Source organism: Acartia tonsa, chromosome 3 (assembly GCF_053477335.1).
Source record: "Acartia tonsa isolate MP-2025a chromosome 3, ASM5347733v1, whole genome shotgun sequence".
Taxonomy (NCBI): Eukaryota; Metazoa; Arthropoda; class Copepoda; order Calanoida; family Acartiidae; genus Acartia; species Acartia tonsa.
In genome coordinates this window covers 19,232,141-19,257,916 of record NC_137262.1, presented here as the reverse complement: position 1 = coordinate 19,257,916, position 25,776 = coordinate 19,232,141, and the positions used below count along the sequence as shown (strand labels likewise).

At 31.7% G+C, this 25,776-nt stretch overlaps 2 protein-coding genes across 8 annotated transcripts in view; both read right to left on the bottom strand.

Annotated features, from left to right (window-relative positions):
* Positions 1-18,672, bottom strand: LOC145313579 (geranylgeranyl transferase type-2 subunit alpha-like). Of its 6 annotated transcripts, none has more exons than XR_013877413.1 (15): positions 18,527-18,672; positions 13,181-13,252; positions 11,340-11,418; positions 9,683-9,771; positions 8,109-8,194; positions 6,624-6,715; positions 5,142-5,251; positions 4,172-4,268; positions 3,175-3,288; positions 2,740-2,863; positions 2,403-2,508; positions 1,932-2,039; positions 1,532-1,606; positions 311-922; positions 1-178 (listed from the first exon to the last, which is right to left on the bottom strand). XR_013877413.1 is itself a non-coding variant. In XM_080153042.1 (14 exons), exons 1-14 carry the CDS (start codon positions 18,614-18,616, stop codon positions 803-805), a joined length of 1,362 nt encoding a protein of 453 aa, XP_080009168.1. In that variant the 5' UTR covers positions 18,617-18,672; the 3' UTR covers positions 1-802. The 6 variants fall into 6 exon arrangements, 1 of the variants encoding a protein (XP_080009168.1); XR_013877414.1 differs by having other exon boundaries at positions 369-922; XR_013877415.1 differs by having other exon boundaries at positions 704-922.
* LOC145313577 (uncharacterized) overlaps positions 18,635-25,776 on the bottom strand; it is a 48,632-nt gene continuing 41,490 nt past the window's right edge. For both annotated transcript variants that reach the window (XR_013877412.1, XM_080153038.1), the window contains exons 19-20: positions 20,427-20,552; positions 18,635-19,343 (exon numbers count right to left, since the gene is read on the bottom strand). Coding sequence is in view for 1 of the 2 variants with exons in the window: in XM_080153038.1 (XP_080009164.1) it covers positions 19,212-19,343; positions 20,427-20,552 (258 nt within the window). In the remaining variant the exon portion in view is untranslated. The remainder of the gene's footprint in view (positions 19,344-20,426; positions 20,553-25,776) is intronic.

Genomic DNA, 25,776 nt, shown 5'->3' with positions numbered 1-25,776 from the left:
TTTTAAGCAAATTAAATATCTTTATTGTAAATAAATCACAGATTAAACATAAACAAAAATCAAGAAAGATCATTATTTTAATTAACATGCATACAAATTGCTATAAAAAGTCCGTTTTTGCCAGTATGGCACCGAATCCGATTAATTGCTGATAAATTAAAGCCGGATCTGAGCTATACTGAAAACCAAGTACTTATCGAATCGTATTATTTAGAATATTTCACGAATTTGAAATAAAAATCAAAACTAGGCTTATTTCATTTTTTACTCTCCGCGAAAAGCTGTCTATAATACGATGCGATAAAAAAACACTGCGTATTTCAAAAATTCAATTATTTTCATTTTTGAAACGAAGAATGAATAGGTACTTTTTTTTCAGGCCTTTGTTATTATTATTTTCTTTATTAAATTGGCTACATAGAATCTTAAATTAGTTCAAATCATAATAATGAAAATGAATCAAGAAAGATTTTTTTCATAAAATTACTTAGCATTTGGATGGTCAATACCTAGTGTATAGTGAAAAGTATACAAAATTACCTATAAGTAAAAAATCTTTTGAAAACATTTCAAGCACTGAAGAATAAAGATTAGTGTCTTTTTGTGTCTGATAAGTCCCTCATGCAATGGCAGAGGTTGGTACGTGACAACTAAAAAGTTGAACAGGCCCCGAAAATTTGTGTAATATAACAAACTTACTTACAGAGAATTTAAAGAGTAGGTGCGCTTCTAATGATCACATTTTTCTAGCACAAGTTCAATATTTTTTTTTCTAATTCAATACAAAAATTTCTGGTAAATTCTAGACGTGTAAAGCTGGTAAATACTGAGAATGGTAGATAACTTTGTTATCACTAAGCTGATGATCACTGGTTATCGCCTCATAATCACCCTGCTCTATGCGGTATTCTGTCTTCACCCTGGTTTTAATATAAACTTTATTTTCATTATCTTGTAATGTATCCTTTGCTCTTCGGGGAAGCTTTATATATTTATAAGAGTAAAACAATAGAGGGGGAAGGGGTAAATAACTGTCTTTCCCCACCCAAAGCCGACTTTCAATTGTATCATTGAAAATCAACCAATAGCGTTGGAAATGTTAACACAGCCACTACAAAAAAGTAGAAAGCAATTTGCTAGCAGAAGATTAATGTTTCCAAACAGGGGGCTAGAGGTAGTTGTCTGATTATACATCTATGTATATTTATGAATTTATTATATATTTAACTTTTTATCATCCTCTCCCTTTTTAATGCAAAGAAGCTGTAGGTATGCTGTGAGCAAATTTCAAACAGATTATAAATGCAGAGAAAGGGAACAATGAACTTTATTATACTAGTCCTCAAAGTTATGTAATAGCGTTTTCTTATTCGTTTGCTTGGTTGATTCATTTCAAGTGTTCTACTTTTAATCTTAATCTACCAAAGGGGTAATTTTTTATATCATCATTGGGAATGTGCATCAATTTATCGGCAATTGTCTTATCCCTTTAGATTCCTGATATAAATGTGAGAATGAAAGTTTATTCCCTATTGAGAAAATCTTGGTAGTAGTTTTTCCTCGGGCTGTCCAGTTTCATCAATTTACTCAGACCTTCAACAATATCCTAAAATATTCAATATTTTTCATTTTTAAGGAATTTTATAATACATTCGTTGCATCTCTAAAAGGTCATTTGGCCAGAAATTTAACAAATAAGAAAACATTTGATGTCAACCTTTACTTTTTGTAAAAATTAGTTCAAACGCGCTTGAAAAAAGGATGAGGATCTTGGGCCTTTTTTGGTGAATTGAAAAAATCTTGTTCAACGCAGGGGGTGAATATAAATATATATACGAATAGTACAAAAAAATTATACCTAACTAGAAACGGTTTAAGAATCCAACTCAATTAGTTATTGTACTGTACATTCTCATCAGTATTTATTGTACCTGGTGATTTTTATGAGAATCCAGGGCCAGAAGAATCAAGGTTTTTGTGAAAAGTGTCCATTTAGAATCAGGTTCAAGGTCAAGCAGTTGGCTGCAGTTGTCTAAAGCCTTAAAAAAATAAAACTGAGGATCACATTATCTAAATTGCGGGTTCGTAAATTTTGGACGTGTTAGCTTTCGTGAAACAGTTTTTAGGTTTGAAACAGGCAAGCTTTTATTTAGGTATTAAGACGAATATTCAAATATTAAATTTGGCTTTAACAGTATCAAACAAGCAATAGACCGTCACCTTACTGCCCCTTTCATAGTATTTGTACATGAAGACAAGCTTCTTTCAAAGAAATACTTCAAGTTAATGAAAACTTTTCTATCTTGTTAGACGAATTTTTATTTTTTACCAGTACAGCAAAAATAAGATATTCATCTTAATTAAATTTCTTCTACAAAATTTTTAAAAAGTAGGTACACTACCTGTTTTAAAACGGTTTCTGTTTTCTCATTTGGAAGGTTTATAAATCTTTTCTCAGGGGATTTCCATCCCGCTCCTTGTACAAGTTCCTTACCATTTTCTGTTTGACTAAAACAACATAAAAATACATTTAAAACTTCTAAATAGCTAAAAGCAGGGGGATTTTATACCTAAAAAAAGTTATCTTATTTGATTCTATATTGGTGACTTTGCAGCATGTATCTTACAAATTTAATTTTGTCCCATTTAAAATTGACTACCGGCTATGGCTGAATAAAAAATATATGCAGAAAAAAAACGCGGTTGTTATAATACAGAATATGATTAAATCCAATGTACCTGAATTCTAAATTTTGGTCTTGTACAGATAGTTTGACTGTATCTCCAGAATTGCAGAGAATCTCTGTCTCCCAGAGACTGTTATACCTCTCATCCTCACCCTTCCAGGATAGTGCAATTTCCTGACGTTTTGTTTTGATAACATTTGGATTTTCTTATTAATTGCATTGGAAAATTGCTTTAAAAATATAGCTTACTTGATAAATTAAAAAACAATAAAATCTGTAATTCAAAACCCTTTTTTCGCAATTTTAGAAAATAATAAGGTTAGGTACTTTATAAATCAAAAATGCATAAAAATTCGTAATCTCTAAAAACATAAATATACTAGTTTATCAAAATAGTTTACAAAATAAGTGCCACGTCGTTATTTTCAATTCAGTCAACCATTTAATAATCATTAAATTCAAATCTTTTGATATATTATCAATCCCTTTTCGTTAATATAAATTTTTATTTGATTGTCTTGAACTGGCCTTGTTAGGGCTAATTTGATTGTCTTATCTTGTATTAAACAATAAATAATGCTCAATTTCTCTTCCTCTTTACCTAAAAAATATCAGATTTATAATAGAAAAAAATGTTCTAAAGTTTATCGAAAAAAATCTTTCAAAGAATGGAAATTAAAGAAAGCTCGGTAGGTACACATTTCAAGTACACATTTGAAGAAGATAAAAATTGATTGATTGATTATTCAAAGTTAAATAGTTTTACAAAAAGAAATATAATACCTAGTTATTTTCTCGCATCGCATTATAAGCAGCTTTCCGCGGATATAAAGTGTACATTTATAAGATTAAAACCCGTTTTTTTAACCCTGAGATGCCAAAGGCACTGACTATCAAAACTCGTTTTAATCTTGTGATTGTACATTTTTATATACGTAGAAAACTGGATATAATACAATGCTAGACATTTTTTTTGTATGGATGAGAACCGGTTCTTATCCACCGGATATTAATCGATTTTGAATAAATAATAGAAAGTTGTTTGGTGCATTTTGTTTTTTAGAAAATGAGATAAGTTGATTTTTACACAAAAAATATTCCAACAATTTAGGTTGATTTAAAAAATATTTGCCTTTATGCCTGAATATGGAATAAGAGTTTGAAACTATTCAGAGTTATTAAAAATATCTTTCAAACTAATTTGTACAGTGGTGATCAGTCTTGGACAAAGAAAATATTTAAGATAGAAATTTTAAAGATTTCATCATTATTTTCAGAATTTTTCGAAATTGATCATAGAACAGGTTCAATAGCCATACTGAAAAATCAAATCGTATTTTAGACCATTGAACTGAAATCAAGTTTCAAATTTTATATTTTGATATGACCGGAAAGCTGTTTACGGACATGCATCTTTTAAGTGAATTAGATTTGAGGAAACAAAGCCATTCTTTAATTATCTTAGTAAGTACGTCCGTGCTTACCTAGGAGCCAGGTATGATAGAACCAAGCACTGGAATCTTCAGGGTCAGTAAATGCAGCGTTCTGTACCAGATCTAGCTCACTATGTAAAGTTGATTCCTAGGTATAAAATATTATACACCATTTGGAAAAAAAGGAAAATATAGAAAATCGGCGAAGTCCCTAAAAGGGCCTGAAGGATAAAATATAATTAAAAATAAGGGAGAGGTGTTAGTTTTTGTTGTTGTTTATACAATATTTTAAGTCTGGTTAGGTTAGGTTATATTTGATACTGGGTAGCTCAACAGGGTAAGGACAGGCATCCATGGAAAACTAAAAAGTACAACATGTGATTGTTTACTTTGTAAATGGATTACTATAAGAGAAAGCAGGTTATTGGAAGGTATACGACCGTACTGTTATAAACTTTATAAACCTCATTGGAGTTGCGAATGTTTACGGACCAAGGCATTCCCAATACTCTCACTTTTAGTGTCACGTGACAGATATGTCAGCAGAAGGTACCATTTTTAACGTCTTTAGTATGACCCCAACAATAAGCGATATAAGTTTTCCGGAATTGTAATGTAGGGAGTAGATTTGAAATCACCTTAAAAAATTTTAAGGATTTTTTTTATAAAATTCGTTTTTTGTATAATTCTTTATCTAAAAGCGGAAATACAAATTAAGTTAATTAATTTTGGCATCTGTGATTGGTGGATTTAAAAAATCTGCGCTCTGATTGGATGTCGTACATCATTCAACCAATTAGAGCGCAGGTAGTTTAAAATCCACCTATCCTATTGGTCAAAATTAATTAACTTAAAATGTATTTTCGCTTTTAGATAAAGAATTTTACAAAAAAATCCTTAAAATTTGATGCAGATTTCAAATCTACTCCCTACAATAAAATTCCGGAAAACTTATATCTCTTACCCAACAACAAGTAAGTCCGCTATCATTTCCTCCAATACGGGTTTAATAAACTGTTACCTGAATTGTGTTATTATTATCCCCAGGATGTAGGATAGGTAGAAGTTTACTTCTGTAGTGCCAGGCGGAATAGTTAGAAAAATTCTCACCTATCTTCTCCATTGTAAATTCTAAATTAAAATTAAATTAAGTTAAAAAAAATTTGCCCCAATGTACTACTACTTACGTTCAGAATGTTTTTTACTTGAAAATTAATCAAAATCACAAAAATATATCAATAAAGACTTCTTCAGTAATGAAACAAAGAAAATTATAAAAAATGACTTTCCAAAATTCATATTTTTTTGGTAGGTTAAAAACAATGTACTATTCATTATATTCTTAGTAGTAAGGGGAGGGAAGTAAGTTTATTTTTGTATGAAACCTCGCAATCAAAAATTAAAATTTGAATGACTGCATAGAAATTATTACAAGTGAAATAACAATAACGAAGTGCTCTTCTTCTTACAAAGAAATTAACTTAGTGGTATTTTAGATATAATCAAATTTTTTGATAGTAAATCATCAGACTTTGATAGTTTAAAAAACTCTAAATAGTTATGTATATCTAAAATGATACGACAAAAAAATCGCTTTACAATACAGAATTTATATGAGAAATATTTTGTTTTTTAAGTAACTTTCAAGAAATTTAAAGAGTTCAATAGTAATAATTTAATTATCTTCCATTATTGGTAAAAGGGGGGGAGGGGGAATGTGGTTACTCGTCACACGACATACCAGCAATTTTATGTTGGGGTCTACTCCCTTAGTTTTAGAGATAATTGGGTAAATTTTTTTGGTTGTGTCACTAATTACCCAAAGTTTTGGTATCATTAACAAAACTGAGGCGGTACCGCCGCTCCCGCCGTCAAACGCCGTTTTCAGCCACCGAAAAAAATAACATGGTCTCAAATGATTCCAAATTGCCTAATTCGGCGAGAAAGATACCTAAACTTGGTGTGACACAACCAAAATAAAATTGCTGGTATGTCGTTTGACGAGTCACCACATTTCCCCCCCCTTTTCATATTGAAGATAAATAGGGAAAATCATATTTCTTATTAATTCAATTAACGAAGTACCTACTATGTTATCATTATACTCATAATGATACAATAGAAAAAGAATCTTTTGTTTGCTTCTTTGGAAAGTAGATTAAAGAAAAAACAATCATATTTCCTTGTTGTGACAAAATATATAAGTTGTTGTAAAAAAGTTACATTATAAATAGGGGTTTAATATAATTGTGCTTGAGTTACCAATCACCTTTATAAAATAATACAAATTTTATTTTTATTATATACAAAATAAGTTGACGTATTTTTTTATAGAAGTAATTTGAGTAGCGCAGGAGGAACGTCCAAGAGGTAAAGGGGTGTTTATCCCCCCTCCTTAAACTAAAATAAAAAAGCTCGGACGTCCTTGTGGCGAATCTACTATTTAATGCCCTTAAAAGAGTTCAGCAGAAACAACATGACTAGGGTATAGAAGTTAACTTACCTAATTCATCCTGGCATGAAACTTTTGCCTGCGCAGCCACCCATTTTCTGTAATCCCAACAATGGAAGTTTCTTTCATCCAGCTGCAAATACCTAAAGATATGTTGAAATGAAACAGTTAGAAACATGCCGACTGATTGCTCTTTCAGCTGCTATATACATTTTTCCGTCATTACAAGTACAACTACATCCATTGTGGCAACGCCCCCTAGAAGCCTCTAGGGGCACTTAAGGTAGGAGGGGGTAAAGTCGACCTCCTCCCATTTTAAATTTGAGTTTCAAGAGAAAAAAAAATATTTTTTGGGGGGGAGGAGTTTGTAGACACCCTCTCCAAAAATAGTTTAAAGCCTTCCCAGGACCTATGCTTCACTGTAAAGGAAAACAATATCGGTTCAGCGGTTAGCGAGATCCTTCAGGACAGACAAAAAACGCTTATTTAATACTTATATTTGCGGGAACTTCTATTTAATGAAATCTTCCAATTTTTAAATTTACAAAACAGCCTTCTTTATTGCATCAAGATCCATGACAGATCTATATAGAAAATAAATGTCTAAATATGAGCTCAAGTTTTCCAAGCAATAAATGTTTAAAACTCATAGTGCTCCAATAATCCGTAATAAACTCTCATTGACTAGAACAATAAGACCCATTATTTTACTGTTTGAAGAATAAATACATTTTTTTATTTCATGTTGCTATTTGAATTATATTGCAGTATTAAATTTCTATCTATAAAACAATAAGTTTAAATTTATAATATAGTAAATAAAAGAAAACTTAGTTTTAAAATAATTTGATACTAGCGATACGTGCGTAATGTGGTCAGATATTGAACTAAAATTTAACAGTTAACTAAACATTTTAACCCTTTCAGGACGATAATTTGAAATAAAAAATATTAAGATCCTAAAATAGTTTAAAGAAAGAAATCGCCAGGGAGAAGATAATGGAAGAATAGGGTTAATAGTCAGAATTCAGATAACCAAAAGAAAGTAAATAAAACATTGAATAAACCTAGCCAATAGCTAGATAATTATATTTAGGCCAACTCTAGTTACTTTATATAATGGGATATGTTTTAAATTAGCAACGGAGAGCTAATCCAGATAAAATGTAATTTTAAATTATCAAAGAGTCTTAGACTTTCTTGAGAATAATATTTTACACAACGGAAAAATAGAATCCATTGTAAGTAAAATGACTGGTGCTTTCCCTCCAAGGATTTATCGAACACTAAAACCCCCTAGTTTGAAATACTCTGAAATTAGGGAGTAGGTAGTTTTTTTCTTATGCCTAACCCTGCGAGGCTACTCAGTACCCAATACAACCTTACTTGAAGTACCAAACAAACAATAAAAACAGGGGGGTTTCTTTACTCGACTGTTTCAAAATTTGAGGCTAAATATTTTTTTCTTTCTTTTTTTTCTTGTCACGTCTCTCTCTCCATAAGATTAACATTTGAATAATAATTGAAAGGACTTACTTGTTACAAAGTGCCAGTTCCTTATTCCAGTTTGGACTGACCATGTGTTCCAAGCTCCAGGTACGGTGATACCAAGCTCCATAGGACTACATAATATGGTATGAGATACTCGAGTCATATTAAAAAATATATCTTTAGCTTTAGCTACGGCCAAACCAGGTTATAAAAGTATCCATAACCTTATGTGAAATAATATCATTTTTTTGTATGCTTATTTATCTTTCTACATTCTATATAAACTATATTCTCTGTACTCAAAGCAATAAGCAAGAAATTGACGTAAAAATGGTATCTTTCTTGAAGTAGGTACAAAATATGGCTTTGTTAGCTTCAATATATGTTAGATAAAGACTACTTTTTTTCATTTTCCTCTTTCTCGTGATTCGTATTAATAACGGTTCCACACTAGATTAACCACCTAAGAGTACCAGACACCAGGGTTGTCATTTTGGGCGGGCGCTTTTGGGCGGGCAGTTTTGGGCGGGCGGTTTTGGGCCGCCCAATATAAGGTCCTTTTGGGCAGTTTTGGGCACACCCCTTTTAGGGGGAGAGAAAAAGGGGAGGGGGTTAAAAAAGAGGGGGGGCGGGCCTTTTTTTTGGGTATATCCTTATACTAAAGTAACAGGATGTGTGTCTGTTTGTGTGTCTGTGTGTTTGTACCGAAGGATCTCGCTAACTGCTGAACCGATCGGGTTTTCCTTAATAGGGTAGCTTCTCATAGGTTCTGGGAAGGTTTATAACTATTTTGGGGGAGGGTACCACCACCCTCCTAAGAGAAATCGCCCCTAGAAAAAAATTACACTCCCCTAAAAACTTTTTTTTAAATTTTTTTAAACTAAAAATAAAATTGGGGGGGAGGAAACCCCCCCCCCAAAAAAAAAAAAAAATATTCCCCCCCCAATTTTTTTTACCTACTTTTTCTTTTTGAATCTAATATAATAGGTAATAAAATTGGATTATCAAATTTGACTCTCCCCTCCTCAAGTGCCCCTAGAGGCCTCTAGGGCCGTAGCCGCTAGTTAACTATATAAATTAGTAAGCTTTTTTGTATCTAGAGAAGGATTTCGCCGATATGGTTCTCCTTTCCAGTGGAGCCATTATAGGTCCTGAGATGGTTTTAGGCTATTTTATTTCTAATAATAAGTCTAGGTATGGTTTTAGGCTATTTTATATCCTTTTCATATGCTTTTTACGACATTTGCCCAAAAAGGGTGCCCAAAACCACTTTTGGGCGCCCAAAACCCGCCTAAAACCCTTTTGGGCAATTGGGCCGCCCAATATCAAAAAAAGTGCCCAATTCGACAACCCTGCCAGACACACACACATCTCATTACTGAATGCTTTAGAATGTTTTTACTAGTGTTGGCAATCCCGTCTAATTTTTAGACCGGATTCGGATTCTAACAAGAATCCGTCCAAAAATAAAACGGATTCCGTATTCTAGCTATATTTGAAAAGGCTTTTTATAAATAAATTAAAGGATCAAATTTTCCGTATTCGGATTCTGGATTCGAAAATTGGCCAAAAATTGGTCGGATTTCAGATTCGGATTGTCAACCCTAGTTTCTACTAACCTTAGGATTAATCATTAGACATGCTTGAGTTAGGTCAAGTTCTTTATTAAGCCGCGTATCTTTATCTATACTTTGTTCACCCTCTTCAACTAAAAAGAACAACATTAGCTTCATGGAAACTGTACCTATGCTCTTTTAATAAAAAAAAAGATTTCTGTCCTTTCGTGTAATTGTACAAACATACAAACACAATAGAAAGCTCAGAAATAATTTTCTAATTTTTCATAAATAATCCAAAATCCGATGAAAATGGCAAATAAACATCCTACTGCTTTAGAAAACAGTCACAATAATAATGCATAGAACGATCGAGAAAGCTATAATCTCTTTTTAATTGGTGGATAAGTTAATTTCTTACCCTCTCCCCTTTTCCACAGAGTTAATTTTTTATCCATTTCACATAATAATAATAATCCTTATATTTTATAATACAATGTAAAGAAGTTCTTTATGTTAAAAGAATTAAATATCTTTGAATATAAATATCCATTTAGTTAAGGGGACTATGCACGAACGAGAGCAAGTAATTTTTAGCACCTTCCAGCAATTAAACTAAGAATTTTCTTTACGAATATACAAGTTCACATTTCATCATTGCTTTATTAACGAAAAAAATTATGTTGCAAAACAAGTTCAGCATAGTCAAAATTCTATCAAACATTTTGTTTAGTTCCCGGTGTCTTTAATTGTCAAAAGCTAAAAAATAAGAACATAAAGGGGGGGGGATGCAACCATCTCGTAATCAGTGAGCAAATGGCACTTAGAATTCGAATTTCGATCTGAACTTTTGCATGAGTAATACTTGGTAGGTCTTTTTTCCCTAGATCGAACAAAAAGTTGGAAAAGTAAGGGCTGGCGGCTCAGGCGTTTAGCCTTTTTTTGTGCCAATTTTTGGGGTAAATCCATCATCCATAACATTGGAATCAACTTTTTTAAACATATTTTTAGTTTAATTCATGTTAAATGATAGCAATAACCATTTTTAAAACTTCTAGTGCCAACAGTTACCGGCTAGAACCATTTGATAGCGTTTAGGAGTGGCAAATAGTATTATGTGGAGATAGGTTTCGTGACTAATTTGCACTATAGATAGCTAAAAAATGGCAAAACGGCTGAGCCGCCAGCCGTTACTTTTCCAACTTTTTGTTCGATTTAGGGAAAATAGACCTACCAAGGATTACTCATGCAAAAGTTCAGATGGAAATTCGAATTCTAAGTGCAATTTGCTCACTGATTACAAGTTGGTTGTATTAAAAACCACCACCCCCCCCCTTATTTCTCAAAAGTATGTTGGCATTAACACCAATATAAATTGGTTTACAAAACATATGTAAACCAGGAGTATTCTCATGTGAATCATCAAATCAAAAGTTTGAGTAAAAGATAGTACCACATAGTATAGGTATGACAAGAAACAAGGTGAAATTTTTTTTTTTCTAGATTACTGTTAAAGAGGTATAATTTTCATTGCTTAAAATAAATACAACTACTGGAAGTCTACTGCATAGTCCCCTTTAGTTTAAATAAAATCAAAACAGTTTTATTTTTCCTTAAGACCAACACTCCTAAAGTTAAATTGTTTAATGTCATGAAGTTTAGACAAACAGGCATTGAAATATTTCTTTTCTTAAATCTATTTCTAAAAATCATAAAATACCTGGTTTTTCCAATAGGTGTAGGAGAATTTCCTTTCTTATATTCCAGAGGGTGGTGATATCTGGATTGGATTGTAGAACCTTTAAAGGGATAGTTCTACGAAGTGTATTTAAAGAGTTAAGGTACTTAGAGTAGTGAACTTTTATATGTCTTAGTAGAATATATTAGGCATTGGATAGATATGATTATATGTTAAAGAATTTTTAACATTGACCAGACCAAACTTTTTTTATTTGACAATATCTAAAAAAAGTTAAAGTGATTTGCCACATAAATTACATGAGAATGGTCTATTTTTTCCAAATATGTATAGACAAAACACCAATATGAGAGAATCTTTTTCCATAAAATTCACAAGAGTTAATAAAAAATTGAACAGGGGTTCCCCTTGGGACGAGTTACTTAAAAAACATAAAAAATAACGTCCGGTTCATTATAGGACAGGTTTTCTATAGAATCTTTTTTAAAAAAATAAAGAAAACCGTCCGATTTACTTACAATATACACATTATCTCACGCGGAAATACCAACTATATATATATATATATAAAATATATATTTATGTTGCAAATCACTAACTTTTTTAGATATTGTCAAATAAAAAAAGTTCGATCATGTCAATGTTAAAATTCTTTATCACAATCATATCTATCAAATGCCTAATATATTCTACTAAGACATATAAAAAGATCACTACTCTAAGTACTATAATAAATATTTTATTGGTCATTCTTTGTTGTTATGTGTATTTTGTTGTATAAAAAGTTTGAAGTTCTATTAACTAGTAAATGCTATCTAAAGTTGTATTTATGACAAAAAAGTTTTTGCCATATATAACATGCAACGAAGTTAAAAATAAAATTGAAAAACTCATTTTTTAAGGAAAATCCCTGGTCAAATCTTTTAATTTTAATCAATAACTTTATATTATGCACTACTACGTTATTTAAAATAGAAAAAGCTTACACTTCACTATTTTTTTTAAATGCACTTCGTGAAACTATCCCTTTTATTGTTAAGTAGAATTATAATGAAAGAATATTAATTCTTTTCGGAATGAAAATTAAGACTAAGTCCGTCCAGCATATTATATTTTTTTCTAAAATGTGTAGGTATATATCTACTCTAAATTAAACAACTATGATATCAGCTATAAAAACGAAGCTCAACAAATCTGACGTTAAGAATAACGAACATTAACAAATATAAAACTATATGCTTTTAATATATAAAAATATAAATATTGTTTAGAAATCTAAATAAAAGCAAAAATATTGCAAAACTGTTTAAATTCATGCATGCTTATCTTAATACTTGCATTATAAGACTTGATCATTAAAGATTCTTTGTGCCAAACTATTCTAAAATCGCAATTCCAAACATTTTGTTAAAACAAACATATTTAATAGTTATTTCTTTCATCGTATTATAAACGGCTTTCCGCGGATATAGAATGTACAATTATAAGATTAAAACCAGAGTTTTAGCCCCGAGGTGCCGACGTCACGGGCTAAAAAACTGGTTTTAATCTTATGATTGTACATTTTTATATTCGTAGAAAGCTGGATATAATACGATGCTAGACATTGTTTTTTCGTATGCATGAGAACCGGTTCCTATCCACCGGATTCGAATGAATACGAGAAAATAATGTTCTTATAGCCTTTCTGAAAATGATTTTAGATTTTAGAAATGATGTATCTTGTAAGTTATGCATGAATCACCATGAATTTTAAAAACGACACGTCGATCCTAACGTGCATAAATAAACATACAATCAGAGCTATCCGTTAAGGACGGACGAACGTACAAACCAACTCTAGATATAGTGGATGTTATCACCTGTGCAGAAATTTTGAGCTGGGTTTCGTCCTTGTGGCCTTCGGATCTTCTTTGAAGAATTGTATCCATTGCCTAATATATACAGCATGACCCTCGAAAAAGTATTTTTAAGCATCTGCAGCCCTTATTTCTCAATGAATTATTAAAAAATGCATATGTCCTTGTTCTCCATAGTATTCCACGTAAGTAGATATAAAAATATTTTTTTTACCTCCATTAACACCGGAGATTTTTAGAGCTAAAGATTTGAAAAAGTGACTGAGAAAAAGAATTTTTTTTTGTTTCTCTTATTTTTTGGATGGTTATATTATGTTTTTCTGGCAACTGAATAATGAGACACAAAGAAAAACAAGTTAACTAAATATTTCTTTTTTATTCCACCAAAAAATCACGGCGACTCGCTCACTTATAGAAATGGGAAACTTATAAAAGTTTTACTCAACACACGAAATCGTAACAATTTTCATGAGAAATACGCATTTTATAAGGCATACAAAACGCTCTAATTTTCGTTCTATTTAACGTAATTTTATCATTTTTTTTGCTGTTTATTTTATTTTACATATACTTTTATCATTTTATCAAAAAAAAATTTATCTTTTTTCATCATTTTTTGGAGAAATTAATGCTTAAACTAAGGGTATCTTTAGACGCAAAATTGACGCACTTAGAATAAAAAATGCGTATTGAGTACAAAGGGGGGATAATTTCAAGTCATGAATGTTCTAAAGATATCTTTTTTTCCATAAAATTTTAATGTTTAGTCCACCCCACGTCACCCCGAAAATTATATATCAATTTAGGAAGATAATTTTTGTAGAATAATTACAGAATTTACAACGTTATGGACTCTGAAAGTATAGTTAAGATCAAAGGCGTGCAAAAGGTTGGTATAGGGGTTGTTTACACCACCCTTGTAAAATTAAGGGGGATGGATACACCTCCCTAGGTTTTTACCCATGTCCACCCTCTTGACAAGAGCCTGCACCCTCAGATACACCCCTCTATAAATTCCAAGGGGGTGTAAAGGAAATAAATTTACACCCCTTAAAATAAAGTGGGGTTGGGGGTGTTTAAGGAGGGTGTATATAAGCAAGTCACAGATTCAGATAATTATATGCTATCTATTTTTAGATAAATTAATTACCAGACTTTACTAAAATAATCTTGCAATATTCTGTACAACTGTACTGTACAACTTTTAATTAGTAAATTGGGACATGAGGAAGCTCTCATACATATGTAGGGGGGGGGGGGGGGGGAGTTAATGCAACCATCCCATAATCAATTAATCCAAATTTTGTTATGAAAATTGGTATGTGTAATCCTTGGTAGGTCTGTTTTTTCAAAATTTAACAAAAAGTTAAGCTTAAGGGGGGGGGGGGGGGGTTAAGGCAACCATCACGTAATCAATGCACAAATGGCACTGTTTGCTCAGCTGTTTAGCCGTTTTTGGGCTATTTTCAGGGCAAATCCATCAATAATCATGTAGGAATCATCCATTAGGGATAGGTTTTAATGGGTGCTGAGCTGAAATATACTACCAAAAATAGTGGCAGCTGGGTAATGGCTTATAAGGATATAAAAAAATTGAATATTTCCATGGAATTAAACTTTTCTTAATTAACATTATAACTTTATGTCATGGACATATTACTAAAAGAACTTTTTTTAATTTCTAGATTTCGCTGTCATAACAGCTAAAAACTGCCAAAAATGGCTGAGAACAGCTGTCAACAGCCAAAAGTATATATTGTAGATTAAATCATCCCGCCCTGGAAAAATTTTGATAAAAGTTTTGCCCCCAGTAAAAATTGGTTGAAGCAAAAAAAAATTGGTTTAAGCAAAAAAATGACCCATGCTAAATATTTTTCTGTGATGTAATAATTGTGACCTCATGAGCACTGCAAAGTTTTTGAAATCTGCAAAAAAAATTTTTTTTTAGTTCTTTTGTGTGATCTCAATTTTAAAGATTTTTACAAAATTTGAATTCTAGTATGTCAATATAAACCTGATATTTACCAAAAAAATGGAGCAGTCTCAATTATAACATATGAAGGTGTAGCAAGTAATCTGCAAAGTCAAATTCCATATTGCAGAATTTTTCTTACATAACTTAAAAATAAAAATTTTAATTTGGTTTTCATTTAGATGCAGTAACTACTGTAACCAGGCAGTTTCAAAATTTTAGCTCAATATTCAATCAATTTTCCTCACCTTCCAACACTAAACCCCCTTTATTGATAAGAAGACCATTAATTTTATTTGGGGTTTCCCTCAAAGTTTTTACACAGATAGTGTTAGTATTTATAGTAAATTGTGACCTCAAAAATTGTATTATATATATTTATGCAATTTTGACTTTGGAAGATGTGACATGTCTAGGGTAGGTTTTTTTTTTAAAACATACTTTTGCTTTAATGTATGTTAAATTATACCAATAACCATATTTTAATTTTCAGTACCACCCACTTAACAGCTAGAACTGGCTGGAAACAGCTGGGAGTGGTCAAGAGTATGATGAGTAGATAGGGCTTTTGATGTGTCTAAGGGTAGGTTTTTATGGGTGCTGAGCTCAAAAATACCACACAACATCCATATGGCAGCTTGCTAACGGCCGCAGCTCAGCTGGGAGCGGCCAAGAGTAGAATGAGTAGATAGGGCTTGTGACATGTCTCTAGGTAGGTATTTAACAGTCTGTGTAACAGCCCCAGCTGCCAAATGGATGGACCCCCACTATTTATAGTAGTATTTTTGAGCTTGGTACCAATAAAAACCTACCCCTAGACATGTCACAAGCCCTATCTACTCTTCATACTCTTAGCCGCTCCCAGCCATTTTCAGCCAGTTCTAGCCATTTAGCAGCTGGTACAAGAAATTTTATAAATGGATATTTAAAGCAAAAATATGTTTTAAAAAGTTGATTCCTATGTAATTAATGATAGTTTTGCCCTGAATATAGCCCAAAAACGGCTAAACAACTAAGCCGCCAGCTGTTAGCCAACTTTTTGTTTCATTTTGGGAAAATAGATATACCAAGGATTACTCATGCCAAGTTTTGTAACGAAATTCGAATTCTAAGTTCAATTTGCGCATTGATTACGAGATGGTTGCATTAACCCCCCCCCCCCCTTAACTTGAATTAATTCCTTTAATGATCTTGATAGATATATGTTTATAACTTTTAATATATTTTACAATAGTGCTCAAAGTTAATGTTGGGAGGGAGATATATCCCAATCCTCTTTTTATAAAAATTTTTTGAAATGTAATAAATTTCTTATGTAAAGTAGTTTTGATAAAATCTTAATAAAATAATTGATTTTAGTTTAAGGGGGCTGTTAAAAGTCATAAGTGGGGTGTCAAAAAATTTAGTTGTTAATAAATTAATGGAATATAACCTGATATTATAAATTTGAAACATATTTTTGATGTACAAAGAGATTTAAGGAACATGTATTACACTTTTTTTCATAGAAGAAATTGAATAATTTTTTATTTGTTTTTTTTCAACACAAGGTTATTTGTGTATCTCTTGGTGCAAGATACCACCATATTATTAGTTAAATCTAATTTTTTATAAATTAAGTGAATCAGTCTGTTAGACCAAGGGTAGAAACTCAGCAGATAGACAGACAGACAGGCAAGAAGAATTATCAAAGTTTGACTATAATAGACAATTAATTACATAAAATCCAATAGAGAACCTGTGAATGATCAGACAGAAGGAGGGATAGACAGACGGACAGACAGAGGGACAGGTAAATAGTAATAGACAGTCTTTGAGGCATTAACAAATTACAAATAGACTATGCTAGATGATTCATTGAAATCCAAAAGAGAGGCAGTTAGACAGATAGACAGACAAGTGGTGGGACAGACAGACAAAAGGACAGACAGACAGAGGGACAGACAGACAGACATACAAATGGGTATTGCCTAAAAACAGTTTGGCTGCTATATGAATCATTAAAACCCACAATAGAAAAGAATTTTACAATAGTTTCTTTTTTCGATACTCAAGGCCCCCCCGTCCCCCACTCAAAGGGGTTTATTATTTCTGAAAATCAATGAGTGACTTCTCAACATAATAAAATTGAATATACTTTTTATTTCATCAATTTATCTTAAATAGAACGAAAGTTATAATCATTTTATTGTCTACAAGAAATATGCTTTGAGTAAAAATCCACCTAATTGTCAGTAAAAACGTTATATTTATGCATATTTACACAGTAAATAAATTTTAAAATTGTATTTTATTGTAATGAATAACTTAAGGGGGTTGTATGAATTATCAAAAACCTAAAAAAAAACTAATTTAATTAAATTAGTCCAAGTAATGATTGATTTAGTACAGCACATATGAAAATGTTGTCAATTTCCTATCAGAGTCGCAGTGAAATATAAATTTTTAATGGCAAAAAATACTACTGAATGAATTGATTATTTGCAAATTTTAGGTTATTTATTAACCCTTATTTATAGAAAAGGATTAATTATGACAGTTGCTCCGCCTACTTTTCTGACATCTCAATTATTTAATAGAGGGTTAATTAAGCTTTTTAGACTAAAAAATCCTTATGTTTATTTTGATTTTCTTTATAACTTTTTTGTTATTAAAGTTAGGATTGTGAAACAAAAACAATTTTCCTGCTATATTCATAGAGATTTATTTGGTTTTTTAATCTTAAACAATTTTGCCTAATAAGTAAGTTTTTCAAAATATCATTAAACTAAAAAGACTCAAAAAATATGTGTAAAAAAATGCTTTTTACTCAAAAACTAAATTTTTTATTTCATTTTTGTATAAAGTTTCTGCTAGTAACAAAAATAAAAGGATTTCTAGCTTAATTTTGCTAAAAAAGTCGTTTCATGTTAAAAGTTACTTTTTCCTCAGTCACTTTTTCAAAACTTTAGCACTAAAAATCTTCGGTGTTAATGGAGGTAAAAAAAATATTTTTATATCTACTTACGTGGAATACTATAGAGAACAAGGACATATGCATTTTTTAATAATTCATTGAGAAATAAGGGCTGCAGATGCTTAAAAATACTTTTTCGAGGGTCATGCTGTACAAAAAAAATAATTGTTTATAAGTAAAAAAAAACAGTAACCACTGTTATATTATGCGTTCAATAAACATAGACAAATCCTGACTCCTGCGGAACCTTAGCCACAGGGGTGCACAAGATTTAATTTTTTTCCCTCTGATACAATTTTTAAAAAAGTTTTGCGATTTTATAAACGATAGAACAGATATTGAATCAATTAGGGGGTGATTACAATTGATTACAGCAGGCCACTGATTCGAAAGATTTGTTATTTGAATAATTTGCACGCACCTGTCTGTAGGATTTTAATTTGGCAGCCCTTTCAATCTTTTTCTCCTTCTCCTGTTGTTCTGTTGTTTTCACTTTTAATCTTCCGTGCATCCTCCTGTATCTCTAAAATCTGAAAATAACAACTTTTCCACAAGAAATTTAATTTCCCAATAATGTAATTCAATTCAATCACAAAGTAAATATTATATCAATGAAAATTTACATCCCCAATCGAATGAAATAAAAGATACATAATAAAAATCACAAAAATAATAAAAAAATCTTATTTACAATTCATTTTGGAATACTTAGGTAATAACAATATTTTAGTAGTTTGGACAATCAAATAGAATATATATTTTTTTAATTTCAATTATCTGTACATGCATTTAATTTTCTTATTTATTCCTTATCATCAATTAAAAATTTAACAATAAATAAGAGAACCTAAAATAAATCAAGACAATGATATTCCAATTAGGAAATAATGTAAATCGTTTTTTTTTTACCCTACCTACATTTTTTCTTTCTGAATACGTTTTTTATGTAGATTTTATTGGGTTTAAAAATTCATGAAAGGTAAAAAGTACCTAGAACATTAAAACGCACCCCCGTTCCACTTTTGTCGTGTATCTTTATTTGCTGTGAATGTTTTCATTTAATTAGTCTCTGATTGTATGTTATCTTTTTCTTGAATCTGTTGGTTTTACACCACATTCTGACCCTCCACTTTGACGCCAACCAATTTGTGAACATTCTCCATGTGTCTACGCAGTGCGTACTTGCGTACAAACTTGGACGGACACACTTCACAACGGAAGAATATTAGCTCGTGTACCTGCGTTGTAATTTTAACAGAGTGCATCATTTGTTCAAAGAATTTGAAATAAGGATATGGAAAAATAATTTCAGAGGATAAATTTTGCCACCAGTGTTAAATAACTAAATGTGTCCTTAATATTTAGTCATGAATATATACGTTATAGTTCTACCTTTTGTTAGTTTAGCCTAAATTGTAAGAGAAAAAAAATCATAAACGATTATGATTCAAAGTACTGCGCAAAATAAAATTCTTTTCACTCTAAAAATGCAAAATATTGCACAATAATATTTATTGCAAATGAAAATATTTTGAAAATCTTTTCCTTTTTCTTAACAAGATTACCTACATTTTTCTAAAATAACAAGTATGTAAACTTGCATAAGTAGCGAAAAAAAATCATAAAAAAACCAAATACTATGTAAATATTAAGAACAGCAAAACAGATGGAATAATTACAGTCCTATGAATGGACCAACAGACCAATTTGATTGTAGACAATAGACCGAATCAAATTTTACCGTCTATTCAGTTTACATTGGATAAATATATTTTTCTCTTAGAGTGGACTGAGAAAAAAAAAAGAGTTAAAAAGTAGCTTTGCTCCTAAAAAAATGATTTTTGGGACAATAGATTGTTTTCAATAATGAATAGGTACCTATAATAGAACAAAAGAATAAAAATACATTTTTTAGTAACTTTAGTTATAGCAAATAACTTTAATAAAAAATAAACATGGATGAAAACATCCATTAGTAGCAATGCACCAAAAAATTATGGAAGAAACAAACGGAAAAGGTGAGTCATAGAGCATATGTTTAGTTGTCATAACAAAGAAAAAAGAATATACGAGCACTTCAAGAAAATCACGAAACCTAAAACGAACAATCTATATGGTAATGTCATTAGAGTCTTCTCTAAAAGTAAACAGCTATCTATTTTTAATAACAGCCGAAAAATTTACAAAAACAACCCCCCCCTTCCCCCCCCATAACCTTACGGACAGAAGGAAGGACAGAAAAAATAATTATATAGTAGCTTCGCCACTAATAATCTAGGAGAAAAATATTGCATTAACATGATGCACTCTGTGACCCTGACCTTCATATCATGCTCTTGCAGCAGCTGTTTAGTTGTCGCGTTGTAATCACACTTAGGACAAGAAAAGTACTTGCCACTACCATGTATAGTCGACATGTGGGTTCGCAGTTCGTACCGGGTCTTAAACTAAATAAAACAAGGATGAAAACATATAAATCGAGGGCGTAGTTCTTAGGTACTTTTTTGGTACTTCATTATCAAGACGCCACAATTAAAACATTGTACCTTGTTGTCCAAGGAATCATTATCCAAAAATTATACGAATAGGATAATTATGTCACATATAAAATATTTTTTAAAAACAATATCCTTTTTTCAATAGATCTTCTGTCTTTTTGGTAGGTAACTATTCAGGGGTGTATATTCTGCCAAATTGTCCCGGCTGAGGGGGGGAATATAAAGAATATGTTGTTGGGGGAAAAAATGTAAAAATTGAGAGAAATGAAATCATTTTTAGAATTTTCTCTCATCCTTGGTGAAAAAAAAAATAATGTGTGGGAGAAGGATAATATAAATAAAATAAAGAGTTTTTTCTAGAAACTCGAAATTCGACAGAAAAATTATTATTTGCTTTTATTAAGGATATTATTACATTGGTGTAGCTGGGTTTTAAAAGGTTTTTTTTGTATCCAACTGTTTTAAAGGTATATAATATACAAAACAAAGTTAAATATAACGTAATTCAAATGAACATTTGCTGATATCATATGTGTTAAAAATATCAAATTTTCGGATAAGGGGGGCGTCGGATCTGACACTTTTGCGTAAACAGGGTGCATAGGCTTTGTGTTAGGAGTTAGAGGATAGGTTATTTGGGAAAAAAGTTTACATTTGGGGTATATTTTTCTTATATTTAAAGAAAAATTTGATAGGTATCCAGGTTCAGGTGCTGCAGGCTGGAAGGTCGTTTCTGGACAGGTATAAATGAAAAAAAAATTTTGTTTGAAGAGTTAGAGATCAACTTATTAATCCAAATATGCATCTTTAGGGATGTTATGAGCATATATGAAGAGATAATAAAATCAGCCTCCAGGTTCAGGTACTGCAGGCCTCCAGGTGAATTCTGGACAGGTAAAAACTGAAAATTTTTACTTTTGAAGTTAGAACAAACCTTATTTAACAAAAGTTGCTACTTTATGGATGGTATGAACTAATTTAAAGAAAAATTTGAAATCGGGCTCCAGGTTCAGGTACTGCAGGCATCCAGGTGGATCCTGGACAGGTAAAAACTAAAAAGGGGGGGGGGGAAATGTGGTGACTCGTGCCACGACATACCAGCAATTTTATTTTGGGTGCTACTCCCTTAGTTTTAGAGATAATTGGGTGAAATCTTTTGGGCTGGGTCACTAATTACCCCAACTAGAGGTATCTTTCAAAAAAAACGGCGGCGGGTCCGCCGCTCCCGCCGTTCGCCGCCATTTTCCGCCGCCGCCAAAAAAAATTTTTTTATTGCATTTCTCGCCGAATTAGGCAATCATTTGAGACCATGTTATTTTTTTCAAAAATTTTTCCCCTTATAACCAACCCTGCGGGGGGACTTGGTCATTTTTTTCAAATTCTCGTTTATCAAGGTATATCTTAAATTCAGTGCCTCTCCTAAGCTTTTCAAGATATTGAGACAAAACCTTTTGAGGTAGATCAGTAAAAAATATTTGAATAAAAAATGGCGGCGATACCGTAGCTCCCGCCGTCCACCGCCATTTTCCGCCGCCGCCGCCAAAATTTTTTTTATTGCATTTCTCGCCGAATTAGGCAATTTGGAATCATTTGAGACCATGTTATTTTTTTCAAAAAATTTTCCCCTTATAACCAACCCTGCGGGGGGACTTAGTCATTTTTTTTCAAATTCTCGTTTATCAAGGTATATCTTAAATTCAGTGCCTCTCCTAAGCTTTTCAAGATATTGAGACAAAACCTTTTGAGGTAGATCAGTAAAAATATTTGAATAAAAAATGGCGGCGGTACCGCCGCTCCCGCCGTCCACCGCCATTTTCCGCCGCCGCCAAAATTTTTTTTATTGCATTTCTCGCCGAATTAGGCAATTTGGAATCATTTGAGACCATATTATTTTTTTCAAAAATTTTTCCCCTTACAAGCCGTCCTGTGGGCGGCGGAAAATGGCGGTGGATGGCGGGAGCGGCGGTATCGCCGCCATTTTTTATTCAAATATTTTTTTGCTGATCTACCTCAAAAGATTTTGTTTCAATATCTTTAAAAGCTTAGGAGAGGCACTGAATTTAAGATATACCTTAATAAACGAGAATTTGAAAAAAATGACTGAGTCCCCCTGCAGGGTTGGTTATAAGGGGAGAAATGCAATAAAAAAAATTTTTGGCGGCGGCGGCGGAAAATGGCGGTGGACAGCGGGAGCGGCGGTACCGCCGCCATTTTTTATTCAAATATTTTTTACTGATTTACCTCAAAAGGTTTTGTCTCAATATCTTTAAAAGCTTAGGAGAGGCACTGAATTTAAGATATACCTTAATAAACGAGAATTTGAAAAAAATGACTGAGTCCCCCGGCCTGCAGGGTTGGTTATAAGGGGAAAAATTTTTGAAAAAAATAACATGGTCTCAAATGATTCCAAATTGCCTAATTCGGCGAGAAATGCAATAAAAAATTTTTTTTTGGCGGCGGCGGAAAATGGCGGCGAACGGCGGGAGCGGCGGACCCGCCGCCGTTTTTTTTGAAAGATACCTCTAGTTGGGGTAATTAGTGACCCAGCCCAAAAGATTTCACCCAATTATCTCGAAAACTAAGGGAGTAGCACCCAAAATAAAATTGCTGGTATGTCGTGGCACGAGTCACCACATTTTCCCCCCCCCCCCTTTTCACTTTTAAAGTTAGAGCAAAACTTATTTAACAAAAGTTGCTACTTTATGGATAGTATTAACTTATTTGAAGAAAAATTTGAAATCAGGCTCCAGGTTCAGGTACTGCAGGCCTCCAGGTGGATTCTGGACAGGTAAAAACAAAAAATTTTCACTTTTAAAGTTAGAGCATAACTTATTTAACAAAAGTTGCTACTAATTTCAAATTTATCTTCAAATAAATCAATACTATCCATAAAGTAGCAAACTTTGTAAAACAAGTTTTGTTCTAATTTCAAAAAAAATTTTTTTCAGTTTTTACCTGTCCAGGATCCACCTGGAGGCCTGCAGTACCTGAGCCAGGAGCCAGATTTCAAATTTTTCTTCAATTGAGTTAATACTATCCATAAAGTAGCAACTTCTGTTAATAAAGGTACTAAGAAAGAGAGGGAATGTCTGATTGAGCCAATAGGAGAATCGCATCGGAATTTACATTGGATCTCATTGGTTGAAATTGTGTACACATTTTGCTACGAAGGCATGTTTTTTTTCATTTCATACATACATAAAAGTCAGCTGTAAACAGTATATTTTCTTAGTAGAAAGCTTTGCGGAATCAGAATTAATTGCCCAAAAATTTCGTTTAAATTTGAAAGCTTAGTAACGAGGTGGATTCTTAAAAAAAAAGTTAGGCTGGCTACTCGATGGTGAGGCAAAATTATTTTTGTGAAAAATCCTCCAAAATCGAATAAAAAAATTTACAAAAATTAAATAAAATCTTAAAGGGTTATTAACATATGATTTTGTTTAATTTTCGTAGATTTTTAATGTGCTTTTGGATGATTTTAACAAAAATAATTTTGCCTCACTATCGAGTAGCGAGTCTATAATTTCTTAAGAATCCACATCAGCTTGAGTCGAAAGTAAACAATACTTTTGTCTGCTAGAAATGTTCCTTCTTAGATCTGACGAAAAAAGGGTTCAGAATATGCTTCTATTCTTCTATTTCTATTCTTCTGTTAAATAAGTTATGCTCTAACTTTAAAAGTGAAAATTTTTAGTTTTTACCTGTCCAGGATCCACCTGGAGTCCTGCAGTACCTGAACCTGGAGCCCAATTTCAAATTTATCTTCAAATAAATTAATACTATCCATAAAGTAGAAAACTATATAATTCAAGTTTTGTTCTAACTTCAAAAATAAAAATTTTCAGTTTTTACCTGTCCAGGATCCACCTGGAGGCCTGCAGTACCTGAACCTGGAGCCCGATTTCAAATTTTTCTTTAAATTAGTTCATACCATCCATAAAGTAGCAACTTTTGTTAAATAAGGTTTGTTCTAACTTCAAAAGTAAAAATTTTCAGTTTTTACCTGTCCAGAATTCACCTGGAGGCCTGCAGTACCTGAACCTGGAGGCTGATTTTATTATCTCTTCATATATGCTCATAACATCCCTAAAGATGCATATTTGGATTAATAAGTTGATATCTAACTCTTCAAACAAAATTTTTTTTTCATTTATACCTGTCCAGAAACGACCTTCCAGCCTGCAGCACCTGAACCTGGATACCTATCAAAATTTTTTTTAAATATAAGAAAAATATACCCCAAATGTAAACTTTTTTCCCAAATAACCTATCCTCTAACTCCTAACACAAAGCCTATGCACCCTGTTTACGCAAAAGTGTCAGATCCGACGCCCCCCTTACCCTTACATGTTCAGAAACAATAAACAGACTTTTAACCTAGCCTTTCTAAGTTTTTAAAAGTTTAATTATGGAAAACATTGTATAAAATCACATAGTCACATTTATAAAAACGTTTTTTCAAATCAAACTATTTTCAACAAGAAAAGTTGATTAAAAGAGAACCTTTATAAGTGCGTTTAATTATAATTAAAGTTAATAGTGCGCTAAATTAGTTATAAAACGTAAAGCAAACAGAATCATTTAATTCATTAAATAGGGAACAAACAATAAAACGTAATTTAACTTATGAAACAACATAATAAATAATAGACATTGTTTTATTTTCTAAACCAGACAATAATATGTTGTATTAAAAGAATTAAAAAAGTAACACGCATAAATTTTTATAGGTTATATATTAAGGCAAGTTTAAGGCAAAATGTTTATTCAATAGAAATATCCATGTCAATTTAAAGTCACGGGTAAGCTTAAATAGATGAACTTTGAACTTAATAAATTGTATTGAACGCTATGATAAAGTCAAAAGAACAAAATATAATCCTATAATAAATGCTGCATGATGGTTTTACGGACTTTATGTTGACTATTAAAGAGTTGCTACACATTATAAATCATACCTAAACGTATCACGAATCATCGATAGGACAATTCTAACAAGTCTATATTAAAGAAAAGTTCTATCTGTTATGGACAAACAGACCCTAATTATAGAAAATCTTTACTTTTTAAAACAATATGAATTAAAAGTTTTTGTGAGAGAATCTATATTTCAAATTAAAATTAACAGGACAATTCTAACAAGCTTAAATTACCGAAAAAGAGTTATCCTTTA

What these genes read in the sequence shown, in the direction of transcription:
- LOC145313579 (XM_080153042.1), bottom strand. Translation starts at nt 18,616, where the DNA reads ATGCACGGAAGATTAAAAGTGAAAACAACAGAACAACAGGAGAAGGAG. An exon ending in AGCTCAAAATTTCTGCACAG is followed by an intron (nt 11,419 to 13,180) that starts GTGATAACATCC and finishes ATCCCTTTAAAG; the next exon opens with GTTCTACAATCCAATCCAGA. An exon ending in GACCAAAATTTAGAATTCAG is followed by an intron (nt 2,509 to 2,739) that starts GTACATTGGATT and finishes ATGTTGTTTTAG; the next exon opens with TCAAACAGAAAATGGTAAGG.